This window comes from Oncorhynchus keta, chromosome 33, assembly GCF_023373465.1.
Source record: "Oncorhynchus keta strain PuntledgeMale-10-30-2019 chromosome 33, Oket_V2, whole genome shotgun sequence".
Lineage (NCBI taxonomy): Eukaryota > Metazoa > Chordata > Actinopteri > Salmoniformes > Salmonidae > Oncorhynchus > Oncorhynchus keta.
This window is the reverse complement of record NC_068453.1, coordinates 15,982,414-16,001,466: the sequence shown is the minus strand read 5'-3', so window position 1 is coordinate 16,001,466 and position 19,053 is coordinate 15,982,414. Positions and strand designations below refer to the sequence as shown.

Below are 19,053 nucleotides of genomic sequence, written 5' to 3'. Positions count from 1 at the left end.
AAACCCGTAAAAATCTTAGTCTGTTTTGTCTATAGGTAAAGTTGTGAAGAGGCCAGTCCAAAAATCTATAACCATCTCCAAAACATCAGGTTAGTGGTTCTGAGGCTCTGTTAGAGGGACGGGGACTGGAGTAAGGTACTGTAGACACGTAGACACACACACACTGAGACTGAGACTGAGAGGTCAGTAGACTAAAGAAGAAACGTGAGATGACATCAATGAACCTGTCATTGCTGCTGCTTTCTCATCTCCTGAATCTTTACTTAGCTCAGCTCTCACAGGCCCACTCAAAGCAGGAAACAACTAACTGCGATAACTAACTGCCTACAACTAACTCAAATCAAATCCAATTTTATTGGTCACATACACATGGTTAGCAGATGTTAATGCGAGTGTAGTGAAATGCTTGTGCTTCTAGTTCCGACCATGCAGTAATATCTAACAAGTGTAATCTAACAATTTCACAACAACTACCTTACACTTGTGTGTATAAAGGAATTAATAGGACTATGTACATATAAATATATGCATGAGCGATGGCCGAACGGCATAGGAAAGATGATGGTATAGAGTACGGTATATACATATGAGATGAGTAACGTAGGCTTCGTAAACATTATATAAAGTGGCATTGTTTAAACTGACTACTGATACATTTATTACATCCAATTTTTAATTATTAAAGTGGCTAGAGTTGAGTCAGTATGTTGGCAGCAGTCACTCAATGTTAGTGATGGCTGTTTAACAGTCTGATGGCCTTGAGATTGAAGCTGTTTTTCTGTCTCTCAGTCTCAGCTTTGATGCACTTGTACTGACCTCGCCTTCTGGATGATAGCGGGGTGAACAGGCAGTGGCTCGGGTGGTTGTTGTCCTTGATGATCTTTTTGGGCTTCCTGTGACATTGGGTGGTGTAGGTGTCCCAGAGGGCAGGTAGTTTGCCCCCGGTGATGCGTTGTGCAGACCTCACTACCCTCTGGAGAGCCTTACGGTTGTGGGTGGAGCAGTTGCCGTGATACAGCCCGACAGGATCCTCTCGATTGTGCATCTGTAAAAGTTTGAGTGTTTTTGCTGATAAGCAAAATTTCTTCAGCCTCTTGAGCTTGAAGAGGCGCTGTTGCACCTTCTTCACCACACTGTCTGTGTGGGTGGACCGTTTCAGTTTGTCCGTGATGTGTACGCCGAGGAACTTAACTTTCCACCTTCTCCACTACTGTCCTGTCAATGTGTCAGTGCTCCCTCTGCTGTTTCTTGAACTCCACGATTATCTCCTTTGTTTTGTTGATGTTGAGTGTGAGGTTGTTTTCCTGACACCACACTCCGAGGGCCCTCACCTCCTCCCTGTAGGCCGTCTCATCGTTGTTGGTAAACATGCCTACCACTGTTGTATCGTCTACAAAATTGATGATTGAGTTGGAGGCGTACATGGCCACGCAGTTATGGGTGAACTGGGAGTATAGGAGAGGGCTGAGAACACACACTTGTGGGGCCCCAGTGTTGAGGATCAGTGGGGTGGAGATGTTGTTTCTTACCCTCACCACCTGGGGACGGCCCGTCAGAAAGTCCAGGACCCAGTTGCACAGGGCGGGGTCGAGACCCAGGGTCTCGAGCTTAATGAGGGTACTATGGTGTTAAATGCTGAGCTGTAATCGATGAACAGCATTCTTACATAGGTATTCCTCTTGTCCAGACTGCCAACAGCTAACTGCCAACAGCTAACTGCCGATAACTAACTGCTTACAACTAACTGCCTACACTGGTATCTGGTGATATCTGATTATACATACATACAGTGTAGTCGTTTGTGCTTCACATTCACAGAAATATACAGAAACTTGTATTTAACAGACCTGGGTTTAAATACTATTTCATATATTTCATATACTTTTCAATACATTTCCAAACAAGTATTCAGATACTCAAATACACTGACTCAAACATACTCCCATGCATTTAACCCAGGTATTTCAAAATAGCATTTAAATCAGTATTTTAAAATACTTTCCAAAAAAAACCCCGTTAAAATACAATTTGGTCGACTATTTGGCTTTAATAACTATTCAGATACTCAAATAAAAGTACTTGTTTTGGCTGTGTATTTGAGTATTTAAATATATTTAAAAAAATTAAATAACAAATACTTCAATACACATGTATTTGAATCCAGGTATGCATAGATGTATTATTCCATCATATTCAATACCAGTGTCTCTCCAACCCGTCTCTCTCACACCAACCTCTTGCCACAGCGGACGGCGATCCCCACTTTGTGGTTGAGTTCCCCCTCAGTAAACTGACTGTGTGTTTCAACATCAACGGAGAGCCAGGACACATTCTCAGAATGGTATCTGACCACAAGCACTCTGGTAAGACTGTCCTCTCAAGAGATTCTGACTTTATGTTTGGTTATGTGTTTTCATATGATTCGTGTGGTCTATTTGTGTGTGCAACCGTGCGTGTGTATGTGAGTCTAGGTGTGACAGTAAACGGTAAGCTGATAGGCGCCCCGGCGCCAGCGGGAAGCCACAAACAGCAGAGGACATACTTCAGCACCATTACCATCGTGGTGAACCGACCCAAACGCTCCTACATCGAGGTCACCCCCAAGAAGGTCATCCTGGATGGACAGGACCGCCTGGTCCTGTCCTGTGACACCACAGTCTCCGTGGAGAGTGGCGGGCTTGCGGTGACGATAGTGGGAAAGTCCACCGTGACCGTAACTATAGGAGGAACCATTCGTTTCGTCATACTGGTGCATCAGTACAAGAACCCTGCTCCCTATCAGAGAAACCACCTGGGATTTTACATCTCCAACAGCAAAGGGCTGTCACATGACTGTCATGGACTACTGGGTAGGTATCAGAAACTACTAGTGGGATGTCAGGGAAGGGGGCTTGAGCCGAAATGGAATTAGGCCCTAGTGAGGATTACCATTGTTTCGCCTATAGCTCTGTGGTTCTGTTCCATTCTGACCCTCTCTGATTCTACTTCCAGGTCAGTTCCTGTATGAGGAAGTGGGACTCGCAGAGCTTTCTGGCAATGCTACAGCAACAGGAGACCACAGCACGTCTTCACGGTCACCCATCCTGAAGGTCAAAGGGCGTTCAGTGCCGGTGGTCCAGAAGACCCGGCGTATTTATAGCGGACGTCAGAGCGTGGACTGCTGGTTCGCCAGGAACAACGCAGCCAAGCTGATCGACGGACAGTATGAGGACTATGTGGTGTCTCACCTGTTTGACACGGGCGATTGGCCCCACGGAAGTAACGGAGCCTGAAACAGGAGCCAATAAGGAGCCAGCAATGTACATGTCCCACCCACACTGGAACAATAACCCAGGTACAGTTATAGTAGCCAACAGGCTCTTCTCATATCCTCTGACACTAAACCTCTAAATCATCTTTCTTTTTGCCCCACATACTCACACTCCAAACACTATTCTACTACCCATAGAGTTAGAGGACTCATCTTTGTAACTGTGCCATATAGCGTCTGTGACATCGTGGGCAGTGTCACTGAGGTTATCTCCATTTTAAATTAGTCAATTTTCTTCTTCACAACTGGCTGATCCCTCCTGATGACCTAGTAAGACATGATTCCAACTGGGTCACCAGTTGGAAGTCCCACCCAGTTGACTACATTAAAATGGTTGAAGCCCTCAATAGCACAGCCCATGCTAATACAGCCTTTTGGCCACTAGAGGCCTCTATCATTCTCTATGCTACTACCCCAGCCACCCATCCCCCTCCAACCATTTCTTTCAACCCACTTCGTATTGCCTGCTTCCTGTTGTTCTTCAGTTTTTTCCTCAAGTGCACCTGCTCTGAATAACCAACCATCATATTCTTCAATATATTTTTTTACTATTTTTAATATAAACGTAATAAGGACATTGTTTGACTTGTATCATTTTATACTGTCATTTTGTACTTGTAAATATAACCCTTATTGAACCTGATTAACTTTTTGCGTGTAAAAACAAGATTTATTGGTAAAGATCAACTTTTTTTCTGAACAGCTCTAGATTGTAAGAACATTTGAAACATAATACTAACAAAGTAAACAGTTCTATGAAAGTAACTAACAGTTAACACAAACATTTAGTATAAAGTATGTGCTGTATGTGACCCAAGCAGGAATCACACCCAAAACTAGTACTGTGCTCCATCCTACCGAGTCAATCCCATCAAGGGCTTTAAAGACAATGTCCTCATGTTCACAGGGCTCACATTCACAGTAAACGCTGCTCAATCGGAAATTGCGTTTAACAGCCACATTGTCTACAACTCGTATTAGAACTGAACCCAGGCCTTAGTCATTGCAGGAAGGCAGGCTCTTTACATGCTAGGTTTAGGTGCTAACTGGGAAAGCAAACAGGTGAACCCGATCATGTGGCGACACTGCTTAGGATCACACCTGGTCACACCAGACACCCCCTAACTAACCCTCTCCTCTACCTGTCCCAATGACTAGCTCCCTCTCTAACCACCCCCCTCATCCCTCCTGTCATCAGTTTGGGGTCACAGTTTGGGGTCACAGAGGTGTACTACTCTACTACTAGGTGTCTGTCATTGAGCTCAGGGGCCACCGGGCTCACTTAAGCCACCGGGCTGACCTAAGCCACCGGGCTGACCTAAGCCACCGGGCTGACCTAAGCCACCGGGCTGACCTAAGCCACCGGGCTGACCTAAGCCACCGGGCTGACCTAAGCCACCGGGCTGACCTAAGCCACCGGGCTGACTTAAGCCACCGGGCTGACCTAAGCCACCGGGCTGACCTAAGCCACCGGGCTGACCTAAGCCACCGGGCTGACCTAAGCCACCGGGCTGACCTAAGCCACCGGGCTGACCTAAGCCACCGGGCTGACCTAAGCCACGGGCTGACCTAAGCCACTGGGCTGACCTAAGCCACCGGGCTGACCTAAGCCACTGGGCTGACCTAAGCCACCGGGCTGACCTAAGCCACCGGGCTGACCTAAGCCACCGGGCTGACCTAAGCCACCGGGCTGACCTAAGCCACCGGGCTGACCTAAGCCACCGGGCTGACCTAAGCCACCGGGCTGACCTAAGCCACTGGGCTGACCTAAGCCACCGGGCTGACCTAAGCCACCGGGCTGACCTAAGCCACCGGGCTGACCTAAGCCACCGGGCTGACCTAAGCCACCGGGCTGACCTAAGCCACCGGGCTGACCTAAGCCACCGGGCTGACCTAAGCCACCGGGCTGACCTAAGCCACCGGGCTGACCTAAGCCACCGGGCTGACCTAAGCCACCGGGCTGACCTAAGCCACCGGGCTGACCTAAGCCACCAAAGGAATTCAACACCCGTATTTGTTATTATACAATTTCACTTTAAATTATTATAACACAAAAAGTGACAACAGTTAAGACAAATAACAGACATTTTTCTCGTATCATAAATGAATATATTATGGCAACATGGCACTTTCAAGTGGATATCCATTAAACATTCAAACTATTTCAGTCACAATTAAAAATGATGTTTCCACAAACACATACATGATGGACTGGAGCAACGCTAAATAGAAAAATATAGATCATTTTTTTAAAACAGTGAATAATTAGCATAAATGCAAACAGTGTAGTGGCGCAGGTCCTCATAGTAGCTGATCTACACATTTGAGGTCATGTGAAATGACAGTCTCACAATCAGAGTCTTTCACATCACTAAGACATTAAAATGGTTCCAGGAACATAGTATTTTCATGTCAGAGTTAACAGCTCAATGATTGACAAATGTGATCTATAAGAATGAACATACAATTGTAAACGGAACACTATTTTGGTATCTCGGGTTGACCGTAATCATTTCTGGGAAGCCATTTAGAAATCTCCCATTGCCACAGGTTTAACCACAAGTAATACGAATACAGTAAAATATGTCAAATACACAAAAGAGGTAAGAAAATACATTTGAACATTCAAAATCACAAAGCTCTTTACTTCATATCAGAAACATTGGAAATATTTGGATAAATCCAAATCAATCCCAAATGGACATCCATGAGGAATATAAAATAATCTGGTCCATTTTCCGCCTTGTTAAACATCCTCTGGAGAAGTGAGAAGAACTGTTCCAGACCACTACAGTCCAACTCAGATAAAACATTTCCAACTTTAAGGTCCAACTTCTCGGGCAGAGTTACAATAGTCTGACAACTGATAGGAGTGGACGTTGAAATCCATATGATTGAAACTACCCAGCCCTTCCACTTGTTAGTGGCGAAGGAGGAAAGGAGACAAGGACACTAGTAGTGGATTCTACTGAATACTACAGGTCCAAAACGTATTTAATTACAGATCATTAGATGATGCATGTCGAGGTTTGAACTAAGCAGTTATCTGTATGATGAAGGAAAACAGAGGAGATTGTACTGACACCTTACCGCTACTCTTTAGAAGTTGATACGGTATGTCACGGAGCTCTTTGGAGATCAACAAACACCCTTTTCACAAAATCCCCCCGTGAGAGAGGACAGATTTACTCTTTCATCATCACTGTGCTCTCTAATCATCTCCATTACGAGACACTTTATAGCCCCCACCAAGCTTATAGCCCCCTCCATCATAAAGCATAGTTAATATAACATTCAACATCCTCTAACAGCCAAGTCATCATCAAAGACATCATTGGGATGTGTACAATGGAAAAAAGCAAATGCGTGTGATTTGTTTGTGTGTGGTGCGGGTCAGCGTGTGTGTCAGGGTCTTGTAGAGAAGGATACCAGAGCTACACCTCCACCCAGCTAGGTGTTATGCCCACTACAGGGAGGCTAGAGTGGTACCCTCCTCAGATCCATGGTTGAACTATCCTCCTCCTCAGCGTCTGTGTCGACGGGCAACAGGACCTGGATGAGGGAGAAACACGTCAAGGAACAGATACACAAACATACAGACATCGTCACACAGATACGTGAGCAGCTGTCGGCCAGGATGAGGTGATGTGTCCAGGTCTGGTGTGCTGTTATTTCCAACCCACGGCTATAAAATTCCACTTTATTCCCAGACCACTGCTCCACCATATATTATCACAACATAGCGGAATTCCAGAACCTCACACGCTTTATGGAAAGCCTTTTATGGCATAATAAACCACCATATTACATTCAGAAAGTATTCAGACCCCTTGACTTTTTACACATTTTGTTATGTTACAGCCTTATTCTAAAAATGGATTACATTTAAAAAAAAATACCAAATCAATCTACACACAATACCAAAAAATGTCTGCAGCATTGAAGGTCCCCAAGAACAGGGTTGCCGCCGTCATTCTTAAAAATGTAAGTAGTTTGGAACCATCAAGACTCTTCCTAGAGCAGGCTGCTCGGCCAAACTGAGCAATCAGGGGAGAAGGGCCTCGGTCAGGGAGGTGACCAAGAACCCGATGGTCACTCTGACATAGCTCCATAGTTCCTCTGTTGAGGTAGGAGAACCTTCCAAAAGGACAACCATCTCTGCAGCACTCCACTAATCAGGCCTTTATGGTAGAGTGGCCAGACGGAAACCACTCCTTAGTGAAAGGCACGACAGCCAGCTTGGAGTTTGCCAAAGGGCCACTAAAGAACTCTCAGACCATGAGAAACAAGATTCTCTGATGAATCCAAGATTGAACTCTTTGGCCTGAATGCCAAGCGTCACGTCTGGAGGAAACCTGGCACCATCCCTACGGTGAAGCATGGTGGTGGCAGCATCATGCTGTGGGATGTTTTTCAGCAGCAGGGATTGGGAGACTATTTAGGATGGAGGGAAAGATGAAAGGAGCAAAGTACAGAGAGATCCTTGATGAAAGGATCCTCATCCACGCTCCTCATCCAACCTGACAGAGCTTGAGAGGATCTGTGGAGGAGAAATGGGAGAAACTTCCTAAATACAGGTTTGCCATGCTTGCAGCGTCATACACAAGAAGACTTGAGGCTGTAATCACATCCAAGGTGCTTAACAAAAAAGTACAGAGTAAAGAGTCTGAATATTTCTGTTATTTTATTTTTAATACATTTGCAAAAAAATTCTAAACTTCTTTGCTTTGTCATTATGGGGTATTGTGTGTAGATTGATCGTCAATTTTAGAATAAGGCTGTAAATTCAACAAAATGTGGAAAAAGTCAAGCTATCCAAAAACCTTTGGACATCTTGGATGAGGTTATGGTAGTGTGTACATGCACGCAATGCAGACATCTTGGATGAGATTATGGTAGTGTGTACATGCACGCAATGCAGACATCTTGGATGAGATTATGGTAGTGTGTACATGCACGCAATGCAGACATCTTGGATGAGATTATGGTAGTGTGTACATGCACGCTATGCAGACATCTTGGATGAGATTATGGTAGTGTGTACATGCACGCAATGCAGACATCTTGGATGAGATTATGGTAGTGTGTACATGCACGCAATGCAGACATCTTGGATGAGATTATGGTAGTGTGTACATGCACGCTATGCAGACATCTTGGATGAGATTATGGTAGTGTGTACATGCACGCTATGCAGACATCTTGGATGAGATTATGGTAGTGTGTACATGCACGCAATGCAGACATCTTGGATGAGATTATGGTAGTGTGTACATGCACGCTATGCAGACATCTTGGATGAGATTATGGTAGTGTGTACATGCACGCTATGCAGACATCTTGGATGAGATTATGGTAGTGTGTACATGCACGCTATGCAGACATCTTGGATGAGATTATGGTAGTGTGTACATGCACGCAATGCAGACATCTTGGATGAGATTAGGGTAATGAAAGAAGCAGAAAGGGGGCTTTCCCAGCCTTCCTCTCTCATCGATATGAGGCCAATCCCAAATAAATAATCTTCATTCAGATACTGTACACTCAGACCAAGATGTCTATCGATGTTATGTCTGTGTTTCATCCCATAAGGAAACAGGTTGGAGATGTTAGGGCATTTAACTAGTCCGTTTGACAGCATACACCAGAAAGGCCATAACTAACAGCTCTAGAATAAGTACATGTTTGGCTCTTTATGATAAAAGTAAACAGCCTTCTCTGAACACCATATGGCCACAGCTGACCATGGGTGAAACCATTCCCCAACACTATCCTACAGACCGTGTCGGGAACTGAACTCAAACTCATTGCACACAGACTATTGACCAACCAAACTCCAACAGCTCTCCCTAATCAATGCCCTCCTCTCTCCCATGGACATAGTTCTCTCGCTCTTTTTTCTCCTCCTCCACTCCACTTTCCATAACATCACTGAATGGAAATGAATTCCAAATGTCACTTATTCCCGGGATGAAGGGATGATTTGTTGCTGCTTGGCAGAGTACCAGGGACGAGGAGGGAGAGATGGAGAGAGAGCAACACTGCCAGTCTGTCATAATCATTGTGACTCCAGAGAGAGGGTGAGAAAGAGAGAGGACAGAGTGAGAGAGAGGAGAGTGTACAGTAACACATTGACTGCTGTGTAGGAGGTCAATTCTCTCCGATTCCCCAACACAGGGAGCTTCTGTCGACAGTCTCACTACTCCAATATACCGTACATGATTTCCCACTCAAATAGACCAACACTATACACCCACTGGAGACAGTTAACTAATATCATAATGACATCACTATTCACCACATACTGTTCTCTCACCAAATACAATTCTCACAATGGATCCATTAAAACAAGGTGATCACACACTTACGGTGGACTACAATCTCAACAGATTAGGAGCAACTCTACAACATGAAACACAGAAGACACTTGACTCAACGGCGTGACAACTGGCAGGCCGATCTAGCGCCATCCATCCATCACTTGTGTCTTACCAAACAAGGAATGTCAATAACATTGCTATGACATTCATATTTTCCAGAACAGCCGGGACAAGTAAGACATTGATTCAATTCCACACGGCACAATCCAACTTGGGTAACTGACCCACAGAGGAACAACACGACAAATAGACGGGCAAAAACAGAGAGAGAAACAAAAATGGAGAGAAAGGGGGATTTTCCCTGACTTAAGTCTTTCCTTGACAGTAACTGTGGGCCAGTTGCCCTTTAGACCAACCCAGAGAGCAGTGTGTGTGTAGGTGTGTGTGTAGGGGGGCACATAAAACAGGTGCAGACAGGCTAAATCACTGTGCCAACATCTATCATAACTCTCACAGCCATCTCGGTTCTTGTCTTTCTCAACAAACACACGTCTTTAGCCAGTGTCCTACTGGGATATGTAGTGTCACGGTGATGTTTGGTGGGAAAGTCTCTTTGTACCCATGGGCCTTAATGTTGTATCATCAAACGATGTCCCTTCATGATGCCACAGAGCAGTAGCTGCTATAACAGCCTCCACTCTTCTGGGAAGGCTTTCCACTAGCTGTTGGAACATTGCTGCGGGGACTTGCTTCCATTCAGCCAAAAGAGCATTAGTGAGGTCGGGAACTGATGTTGGGCGATTAGGCCTGGCTCGCAGCCAGCCTTCCAAATCATCCCAAAGGTAGTTGAGGCCAGCGCTCTGTGCAGGCCAGTCAAGTTCTTCCACACTGATCTCGATAAACCATTTCTGTATGGACCTCACTTTGTTGGAAGCACAGAATTGTTGGAAAGTTGGATGCACAGAATCGTCTAGAACATTGTATGTTGTAGTGCTAAGATTTCCCTTCACTGGAACTAAGGAGCCTAGTCTGAACCATGAAAAACAGCCCCAGACCATTATTCCTCCTCCAAACTTTACATTTGGCACTATGCATTGGGGCAGGTAGATTTCTCCTTGCATCCGCCAAACCCAGATTCATCCGTCAGACTGGAAGATGGAGTCCAATGGCAGCGAGCTTTACACCACTCCAGCCGACGCTTGGCATTGTGCAATGTGAGTCCAGGCTTGTGTGCGGCTGCTCTGCCATGGAAACCCATTTCATGAAGCTCCCGACTAACAGTTCTTATGCTGACATTGCTTCCAAAGGATGTTTTGAACTTGGTAGTCAGTGTTGCAACAGAGGACAGATGATTTTTATGTGCTATTCGCTTCTGCACTTGGCGGTCTCCGTTCTGTGAGCTTGGGTGGCCTACCACTTTGCAGCTGAGCTGTTGTGGCTCCTAGACGTTTCCACTTCACAATAACAGCACAGTTGACCAGGGCAGCTCTAGCAGGGCAGAAATTTTACAAACTGACTTGTTGGAAAGGTGGCATCCTATGACGGCGCCACGTTGAAAGTCACTGAGCTTTACGCTATGGGCCATTCTACTGCCAATGTTTGTCTATGAAGATTGCATGGCTGTGTGCTCGATTTTATACAATGGTCAGCAACAGGTGTGGCCGAAATAGCCAAATCCACTCATTTGAAGGGGTGTTCACATACTTTTGTATATGTGGGTTTTTTTTTTTTAAATTGCACACAAGACACCCATCTTATTTGCGCCCATCTCAGTGAACTAATCCATTGCGGAGGCTGAGACTAATCCATTGCGGAGGCCAAGACTAATCCATTGCGGAGGCCGTGGGGGTGACACAGTCCAAGAAGAAGAGGAGTGTGGCTGCACGTCTCCCTCCAGAATGGGCTCCCTCCTGCCAATTTGTGTACATTCATTGTTTCATAAATTCATTGTGTGAATTGTTTGCATTTGACTGTTAGTTTATATCACTTTCCCATTACATACGTTTATCACCAGTAATACATTTACAGTTCATTCCTATAATATCTAATCTACAAAAGTTTGGTTGGTTACGGTAATGTCTTTTAATGCATTAAATATATTATTTCAGATTTTTACCGTTCTTATTGTTGGATTGGACACGTTGTTGCAGAGCGCATAACCTATGCTACACCTATGCTAAACAAGTTTTGGTTTATTTCATTCCATTTATGAGTTTTGTTCATTTAGTCTGTCTTTTGTTCGGTGCGTTCCTGTCGATGTTGAGTAAGGACATGCACCTGATTATGCATAGAAGTAGGTCTATAGGCTATCTGGCCTGAGTGCAAATGTAGGCATATAAATGTGCCCATTTGGGGATATGGTAGTATTTGGCATTGGCTTAATGCATGATCATTAATGAGCTGTAGAGCTTCTCAAAGTAATGTTTTCTTCACCTCAAACAAAGTAGGTTTTCACATCCATTGAAAATGACAATTCCTCAATGTATTTTTAAAAAAAAATCTTTCCAGCTCTCTCCCTTTCAATAACCACTCAGCGTGAAAGGGAAAAATGGTATGCTCTGATCCAGTGGAAACATGAAATAGGCCAAACTGATTACTTCTTATCCCTTAAGCAAATAGCCTACAGCTGTGTTTGTCCCGAGCTCATTAGCATGGACAACTTTGAGGGCCCAAGATATTTTATACAATGTTGCAAGGAATTTCAGGCCAGACCCAAGTAAATAGTTGATACAATGTTTCAACGTTCGCTGCAGGCAGGCCATGCGTAGCCAATGTGTTTTATTGGATATACTTTTACTTTTAGCAGGACATTTTCTACCTGCAGGCAGCAATGTTTTTATTTGTTGGCTTTATAGGCTATTTTTCTATAGTTGGAAATGGCAATATAAGTTACTTTTAAGGTTTGTATTATTTTCATTTAGATTTGAATATAATTTTGATTAACCACATGACAATGATTGAGGTACGAAGATGTTATTATAAATGAAACTGTTCCACAAAAATGTGCATATGAAAACTATAACTGGCACGCAGATTGGTAGAAATGGTAAGATAAATGGTCATTCCACATGAGAAATGTTGCCGACTCCTTGTGTAGCCTATTACCGGCAACTTCAGGAGAGTAACGGCAGAATCTGGAAAAACCATTAGGAGCGGGAGGAGGTGAGCTTTTTCTTCTGGTTATCTTGATCTCTGTCTCCCTCTTCAGTCGTTTGTGCCTTAGAGAGAGAGAGAGCGAGAGAGCGAGAGAGCGAGAGAGAGAGAGAGAGAGAGAGAGAGAGAGAGAGAGAGAGAGAGAGAGAGAGAGAGAGAGAGAGAGAGAGAGAGAGAAAATATGGTTTTAAATTTGACCAATGATTGGTCGAAAGAACAGACGCCTTTCGGTTTTTTTTTGTCGGGGACATCTCTAGTTAACCGACACTCACCTGTGACTCGTCGCCAGTAACCCACGGCACCGTGGAGACGACCTTGGTCGAGGGGTCACAGGAGTCGTCCAGGCTCTTGTACTTCCTCATCATCAGACTGTCCACCACCCAGAACATGATGGACTACAGAGGGTCACACAGAGAACAAACTCAGTCAGTACAACTGGTGCACAGTGGTGCAGAATGCCCATGTAATTTACAATCAGTGTAGCCTAGTAAGCCTACATTATGTAAACTTCATGCACGGTTTCTATCCAAAAATGCAAGCGTAATGCACTGTCTGGGATACAAAACTCAGCAAAAAAAGAAACGGTCTTTCAAAGATCATTTGTAAAAAAACACAGATCTTCATTGTAAAGGGTTTAAACACTGTTTCCCATGCTTGTTCAATGAACCATAAACAATTCATGAACATGCAACCTGTAGAACGGCCGTTAAGACACCAACAGCTTACAGACGATAGGCAATTAAGGTCACAGTTATGAAAACTTACTAAAAACTAACTAAAAAAGCCCTTTCTACTGACTCTGAAAAACACCAAAAGAAAGATGCCCAGGGTTCCTGCTCATCTGCGTGAACATGCCTTAGGCATTCTGCAAGGAGGCATGAGGACTGCAGATGTGGCCAGATCAATAAATTGTAATGTCAGTATTGTGAGACGCCTAAGACAGCGCTACAGGGAGACAGGACGGACAGCTGATCGTCATCGCACAGGATCAGAACATCCGAACATCACCCCTGCGGAACAGGTACAGGATGGCAACAACAACTCCCCGAGTTACACCAGGAACGCACAATCCCTCCATCACTGCTCAGACTGTCCGCAATAGGCTGAGAGAGGCTGGATTGAGGGTTTATAGGCCTGTTGTAAGGCAGGTCCTCACCAGACATCACCGGCAACAGCTGGACCAGAGAATACTGGCAAAAAGTCCTCTTCACTGACGAGTCGCGGTTTTGTCTCACCAGGGGTGATTGTCAGATTCGCGTTTATCGTTGAAGGAATGAGAGTTACACCGAGGCCTGTACTCTCGAGCAGGATCGATTTGGAGGTGGCGGGTCTGTCATGGTCTGGGGCGGTGTGTCACAGCATCATCGGACTGAGCTCGTTGTCATTGCAGGCAATCTCAACGCTGTGCGTTACAGGGAAGACATCCTCCTACCTCATGTGGTACCCTTCCTGCAGGCTCATCCTGACATGACCCTCCAGCAAAATAACAGGCGTGTTACACAAAAGACTGTCATCCAATGACATTTAGATCGTCAATATTTTGCACTATAATAGAGCGAGTATCTCTATGGCTCTCTGCTGTGGAACATGATTGAAGATTGGAGCTAATGTGATGATTATGTGGTATTCACCATGTCAGAGAGAGAGAAAAAAATCTCAAAGTATTCGGTTTGTCTGGAATGAGCTACGGTATGTTAATGACAGTTTGCCTGCCCCCCACCCCCCTTCTCCCTGAGAAAAAGCCACAGTGTCCCAAAGCAATGTGTACTGAAAAAAAAACTAAATTACCCTCTTCAAGAGAGGAGCAGTGAACAGAGCAACAACGACCCTAAAACACAAAGAAGGTTTGAGCAGGAGATCCACAGCCTCAGTCAAATAACCAACCAAACAAATTGTCTAAAGACCCTAGTCCCAGGGGCCAGATGACATTCATTTGGCTGAAGGTCAATGTTCCCATTCTGTTCAAAGGACAACTCTTTCTCTTTGTTCTCTCCAAAACCTTTCATCCTCCCTTTCTTTTTCAGCCTTGACTTTCTGTTGACTTTAAATTGTCACCAGAGATTTCAAACACAGAACCGAGAAGAAAGAACATGATTGACACCACCGCTCTCGCTCTCTCTCGAGTGGGTAGAGTCTCTCAGGATCTGGGTTAGCCCATGTCCCTGGAGCAGGTGGCTGTGGGTACTGTAGGCCTACTCATGTTGGTCCATCCTGGAATGAGCAGCACCAAGCTGACTAAACTCTTCTCTAGGACCATGATGAGAAGGTAGACACCACACTGACCGAGCCACGCTGCGGCCTGGGGAGGGTCACCTGGTCAGACAGAACAGACCATTACTTAATGACCACACAGTGACCACACTGAAGCCACATGCACTGACTAACGGACTCAGATCGTCACCTAGGGAAGATCAGCCATAGAGAGGACGACAGCAGACTGCACATTGACCCCATAGAGGCATTCATACACACAGACAAGCACCCACAAACTCAGTGCGCTGGTCTAAACACGTCTAAATACTATTTGCATCTCTCGGTCATCTCAGTGTACACAGACAGGAACATGTCTCTGTCATTAACAAACACTCCGCACCTGGGAACACAGCAGAGAGAAAGACAAGAGAGAGACAGACGAGAGACACAGAGACAGAGAGAAGTGAGACAGCGGAGAGAAAGGTATAAGAGAGAAACTGGATGTTGTTGTTCAGCTCTTTAAGAGGGACAGAGAGGATTTACAACTAACTCTACACAAACGGCTAAAAGTTTTACTATTTGTTTAGTTTTCAGGACCAATAGTTATGACAGAGGGACAGTATTTGTAGCAGGCTTTAGAGGGAAAGGTCCCCACACAGAGAGAGTGATACAGATCGGATGGAAACTAAAGCCCATTAAAACATTTGGCCAGTTGTCATGGCACAGCTGCATTTACAATCCGGTGGATCATAATAATCAATGGGGGAAAATACATGTTTTGGCTAGAACTTAATCCCACAAGTCATCATCACCCATCAGAGGATGTTTTTCATGCAATATTCTCATGAGCCTACAGCGGCCTCCAGTGGTGAAAGGAAGAAGTGTCAACCTCCCTGAAATATTCTGAAAATTAACTGGCACAACCCTCTACAACGACACAGAACAGTAGATGTCTGAACTTTGGTCAACCTCCAAACATTTGACACAGCATAAACAGATGTCTAGGATACTCACCGTATTCTCCAAAGGTGAGCAGTGCGAACTGCTTGTACTCCACGATCCTGGAGACAACCTTGACCCCTGCCCAGATGACCAACATGCCTAGTGTGGCATCGAGCAGGAAATGTATCAAATACCTGTGGAAAGCCACCAGGAAGTGAGTCGGTGATTTGACATGGGGCAGCAGGTAGCCTAGCGGTTAGAGTGTTGGGCCAGTAACTGAAAGGCCAGTGGTTGGAATACACGAGCCGACAAGGTGCAGAATCTGTCAATGTGTCCTTGTGCAAGGAACTTATCACCTAATTGGCACTAGGGCTACCATACCACTATGGACGACCGTGTAAAATAACACATTTCTCTGCACCTGTCTGCTGTATGTCACAATAGAACATCTTATTTATTAATCATAATGATTGGTTGAGGCTTTAGATTGGAAGGTGGTTTCTGCAAACCTGTCCAATCACAGCTATGGACTCACAGGGAACAGGGGTCCATTTCTGTGAGGTTGGAGAGGAACACATTGGCGAAGTGGATGAAGAGAGCGCCAATCGCCTGCTTGGACATGTCGTAAAACCTGTAGAGATGGGGTGAAATGTAGGATGGTCATCACCATGGTGACTTGTAATAGCCAAATATACAAGTCAAGCAACAAACATTAACATCTCTAAATCTAAAAGAATCTTTGATCCTCAGCCATGTGATCAACCGACGGTCTCCTGTTCTTCCCTAGGGGTTTGATACAGTCTCTGATAAAAAAACACTGGTCTCTCACCAGATCCTCCATGGTCTTCTGATCCCTACGGGTTCACGGAACCTCTTCACTGTAGATAGAGATGGAGAGACGCAGGGAGAGAGAGAGAGAGAGAGAGAGAGAGAGACAGAGAGAGAGAGAGAGAGAGAGACAGGGATTTTTCACTCTTCTATGGCTATCTCTGTGAGTGTACATGTCCTCTGTGGGTCCAGGAGAGATGGATAAAGAATGGAACAAGTCAGAACCACATGCTCCCTCAGTCCACCCATCCCCATCAGGACACTGGTAGCTCAGGGCCACGTGTCGAACAGGAACCCACAGTTCCTCTCTCCCCATCTAACACAAGGTCTGAGTGTGTGACTGTTCACATACCAATCATCATGTTGTTGCTGCAGTTTGACTCATTATCACCCAAAACTATCTGAAGGTTAGAATGCAAAGCCAGAATTGGTGCCTGGCATAAAATGATAGCAACTGTATCTAAGAACTCTGGCACGCAAAAGGTGGGGCCAGTGGTCTGTCAATGGGAGGAAGTCACCAAAATAGCAAAGAGGAAGAGGACTCTAAACAAAGATGGATGCATCTTAGCAGGCAGAGGAGAGGCATTGAGATGGACAGTGTAGCTCTGCCGTGCATACCAGTGCAGCGCTTGGCTGAGTAGACCCTTGATTTTCAGCAGTATATTAACATACTTGGGTACTCTGGCTGACGCAGTACACACACACACACACACACACACACACACACACACACACACACACACACACACACACACACACACACACACACACACACACACACACACACACACACACACACACACACACACACACACACACACACACACACACACACACACACACACAGCTAAATATTGATATTCTTACTAATAAGTAACTGTGAGAAGGTCAAAGCTAATTGACCTCACCTTTAGAGTCTGACCCCTTTCTGTCATAAATCACTCTGTTGTAAAGTACATGAGTACAAAATGTCCTCTCACTGTAGATAGAGATATAGACAGAGCCTCTTCTCTCATATTCAAAAAGGCATTTATGTATTCTGTAGGATTTTATGACCACCCTCTCAAAGTAGTTTGCTCCATCATAGACCATAAACGTTCACCCCGGTCTTGAAGAGGATTTTCAATAATAAGAATCATATAAATTAAATGGGTTTATAGATCGTTTACCAGTAGTTTATTGTTTAGGGATAGTTTATAAATATACAATAGTCTAATAGTTATAGGATAGTTATAGGATACATTCGAGATCGTTTACATTTATGTTGATGGGTCACGGATGACATATGGCTACGCGTGGCGCTGAATATTTAAAACTTAGCACATAAAAGGATATGGGAAACATTCTTATAATAGACTATTTAAATGTAATTATAATGTAATTCTATATTTATTTATTCTATATTTATTATCATCCTTGTAAAGTGCAACAGCAGCCTATCGGAATGAAACGTCAAATAGCATAAAACAAACAAACTACCACGTGCTCACAGATGGAGAGGAGCTCTGCAGTGGATACCAGAGCAGTGCTTGGCTGAGTAGACCCTTGATTTTCCCTTTAAACGTGATTAAAAGGTGATTTCTAAGTATTTTATATTAAACATGATCTGCTATTTCGAAACAATAAGTTATCCTATACAATTATACTGCTCGGCACATTGTTACGTTCTCTTCTGAAAGATACTCACCCATCAATGTGCTGAAGGCAACTATGGCCAGCAACCCTTGAATCAAGACTCCGAATCTGTTTGTCAAAGCCCCGTTATCGCATCCCTGAGGGTTCGCCTTCGTAATATTCGAAATCTCAAAAACTGCATTATTAAACGGTCTTTTGACCAGAAAAACACCATTGTATCCGTAAATGTCCATGTCGAATACTTTAAAAACACCCGAAGCAGACAAAGGACAGGGGGCACTTCCCCTGTTGTTTGCGAGGAGAGACCTATGAGCCTTCCAATCTCAAGAAAAACAAAACGAATTTGTCATGCTATCACTGCTCAATGACTCTCTCGCAAAGTTAAAACAAAAGTATTTTGCGGGGGGGGGGGTTAACCCTAAACTAAAGTCAGGAACATGGTTAAATATTCTACTCCATATCAACTGCAAAATACGGGATTCTGACGTCAGGTCCTGCTGTTGAATTCCTTGGATCTCTGCGAGCGCAGGCGGTCTTTGTTCCTCTTGTTAATTGCGGTCACGCGCTCCGGTCTCCGCAGTAGGGGGCCATCAATGTCCCGAGTGCCATTTGAAATGCTCTTTAACAGTTACCACGTTCTAATCACATGTATAGAGTTTAGCCTATAATTTC

The 19,053-nt window shown here is 44.6% G+C and overlaps 2 protein-coding genes across 6 annotated transcripts in view; one reads left to right on the top strand and one right to left on the bottom strand.

Moving 5' to 3' along the window:
* LOC118366287 (inter-alpha-trypsin inhibitor heavy chain H5-like) overlaps positions 1-11,726 on the top strand; it is a 21,835-nt gene extending 10,109 nt beyond the window's left edge. For 2 of the 3 annotated variants that reach the window (XM_035748840.2, XM_035748839.2), the window contains exons 11-14: positions 36-89; positions 2,247-2,363; positions 2,472-2,849; positions 2,992-3,953. In XM_035748840.2, the coding sequence (XP_035604733.2) occupies positions 36-89; positions 2,247-2,363; positions 2,472-2,849; positions 2,992-3,272 (830 nt within the window). In that variant the 3' untranslated portion in view covers positions 3,273-3,953. Of the gene's footprint in view, positions 1-35; positions 90-2,246; positions 2,364-2,471; positions 2,850-2,991; positions 3,954-11,403 lie in introns of those variants that run through there. The other variant, XR_008089066.1, reaches the window with a different exon arrangement.
* On the bottom strand, positions 6,287-19,053 carry LOC118366288 (store-operated calcium entry regulator STIMATE-like). 3 transcript variants are annotated; one of them, XM_035748842.2, is made up of 6 exons: positions 18,434-19,053; positions 16,748-16,796; positions 16,454-16,549; positions 15,991-16,112; positions 13,056-13,178; positions 12,097-12,848 (listed from the first exon to the last, which is right to left on the bottom strand). In XM_035748842.2, exons 1-5 carry the CDS (start codon positions 18,612-18,614, stop codon positions 13,111-13,113), a joined length of 516 nt encoding a protein of 171 aa, XP_035604735.1. In that variant the 5' UTR covers positions 18,615-19,053; the 3' UTR covers positions 12,097-12,848; positions 13,056-13,110. The 3 variants fall into 3 exon arrangements, with proteins under 3 accessions (XP_052348075.1, XP_035604736.1, XP_035604735.1); XM_052492115.1 differs by lacking the exons at positions 12,097-12,848; positions 13,056-13,178 and adding an exon at positions 6,287-7,850; XM_035748843.2 differs by lacking the exons at positions 12,097-12,848; positions 13,056-13,178 and adding an exon at positions 6,287-6,862.

Coding starts and splice junctions, on each gene's coding strand:
- LOC118366288 (XM_035748842.2), bottom strand. CDS start 18,614: ATGGACATTTACGGATACAATGGTGTTTTTCTGGTCAAAAGACCGTTT. Junction 16,550..16,747: donor AGAAGACCATGGAGGATCTG/GTGAGAGACCAG, acceptor CCATCTCTACAG/GTTTTACGACATGTCCAAGC. Junction 13,179..15,990: donor GCTCACCTTTGGAGAATACG/GTGAGTATCCTA, acceptor GACCCTCTGTAG/TCCATCATGTTCTGGGTGGT.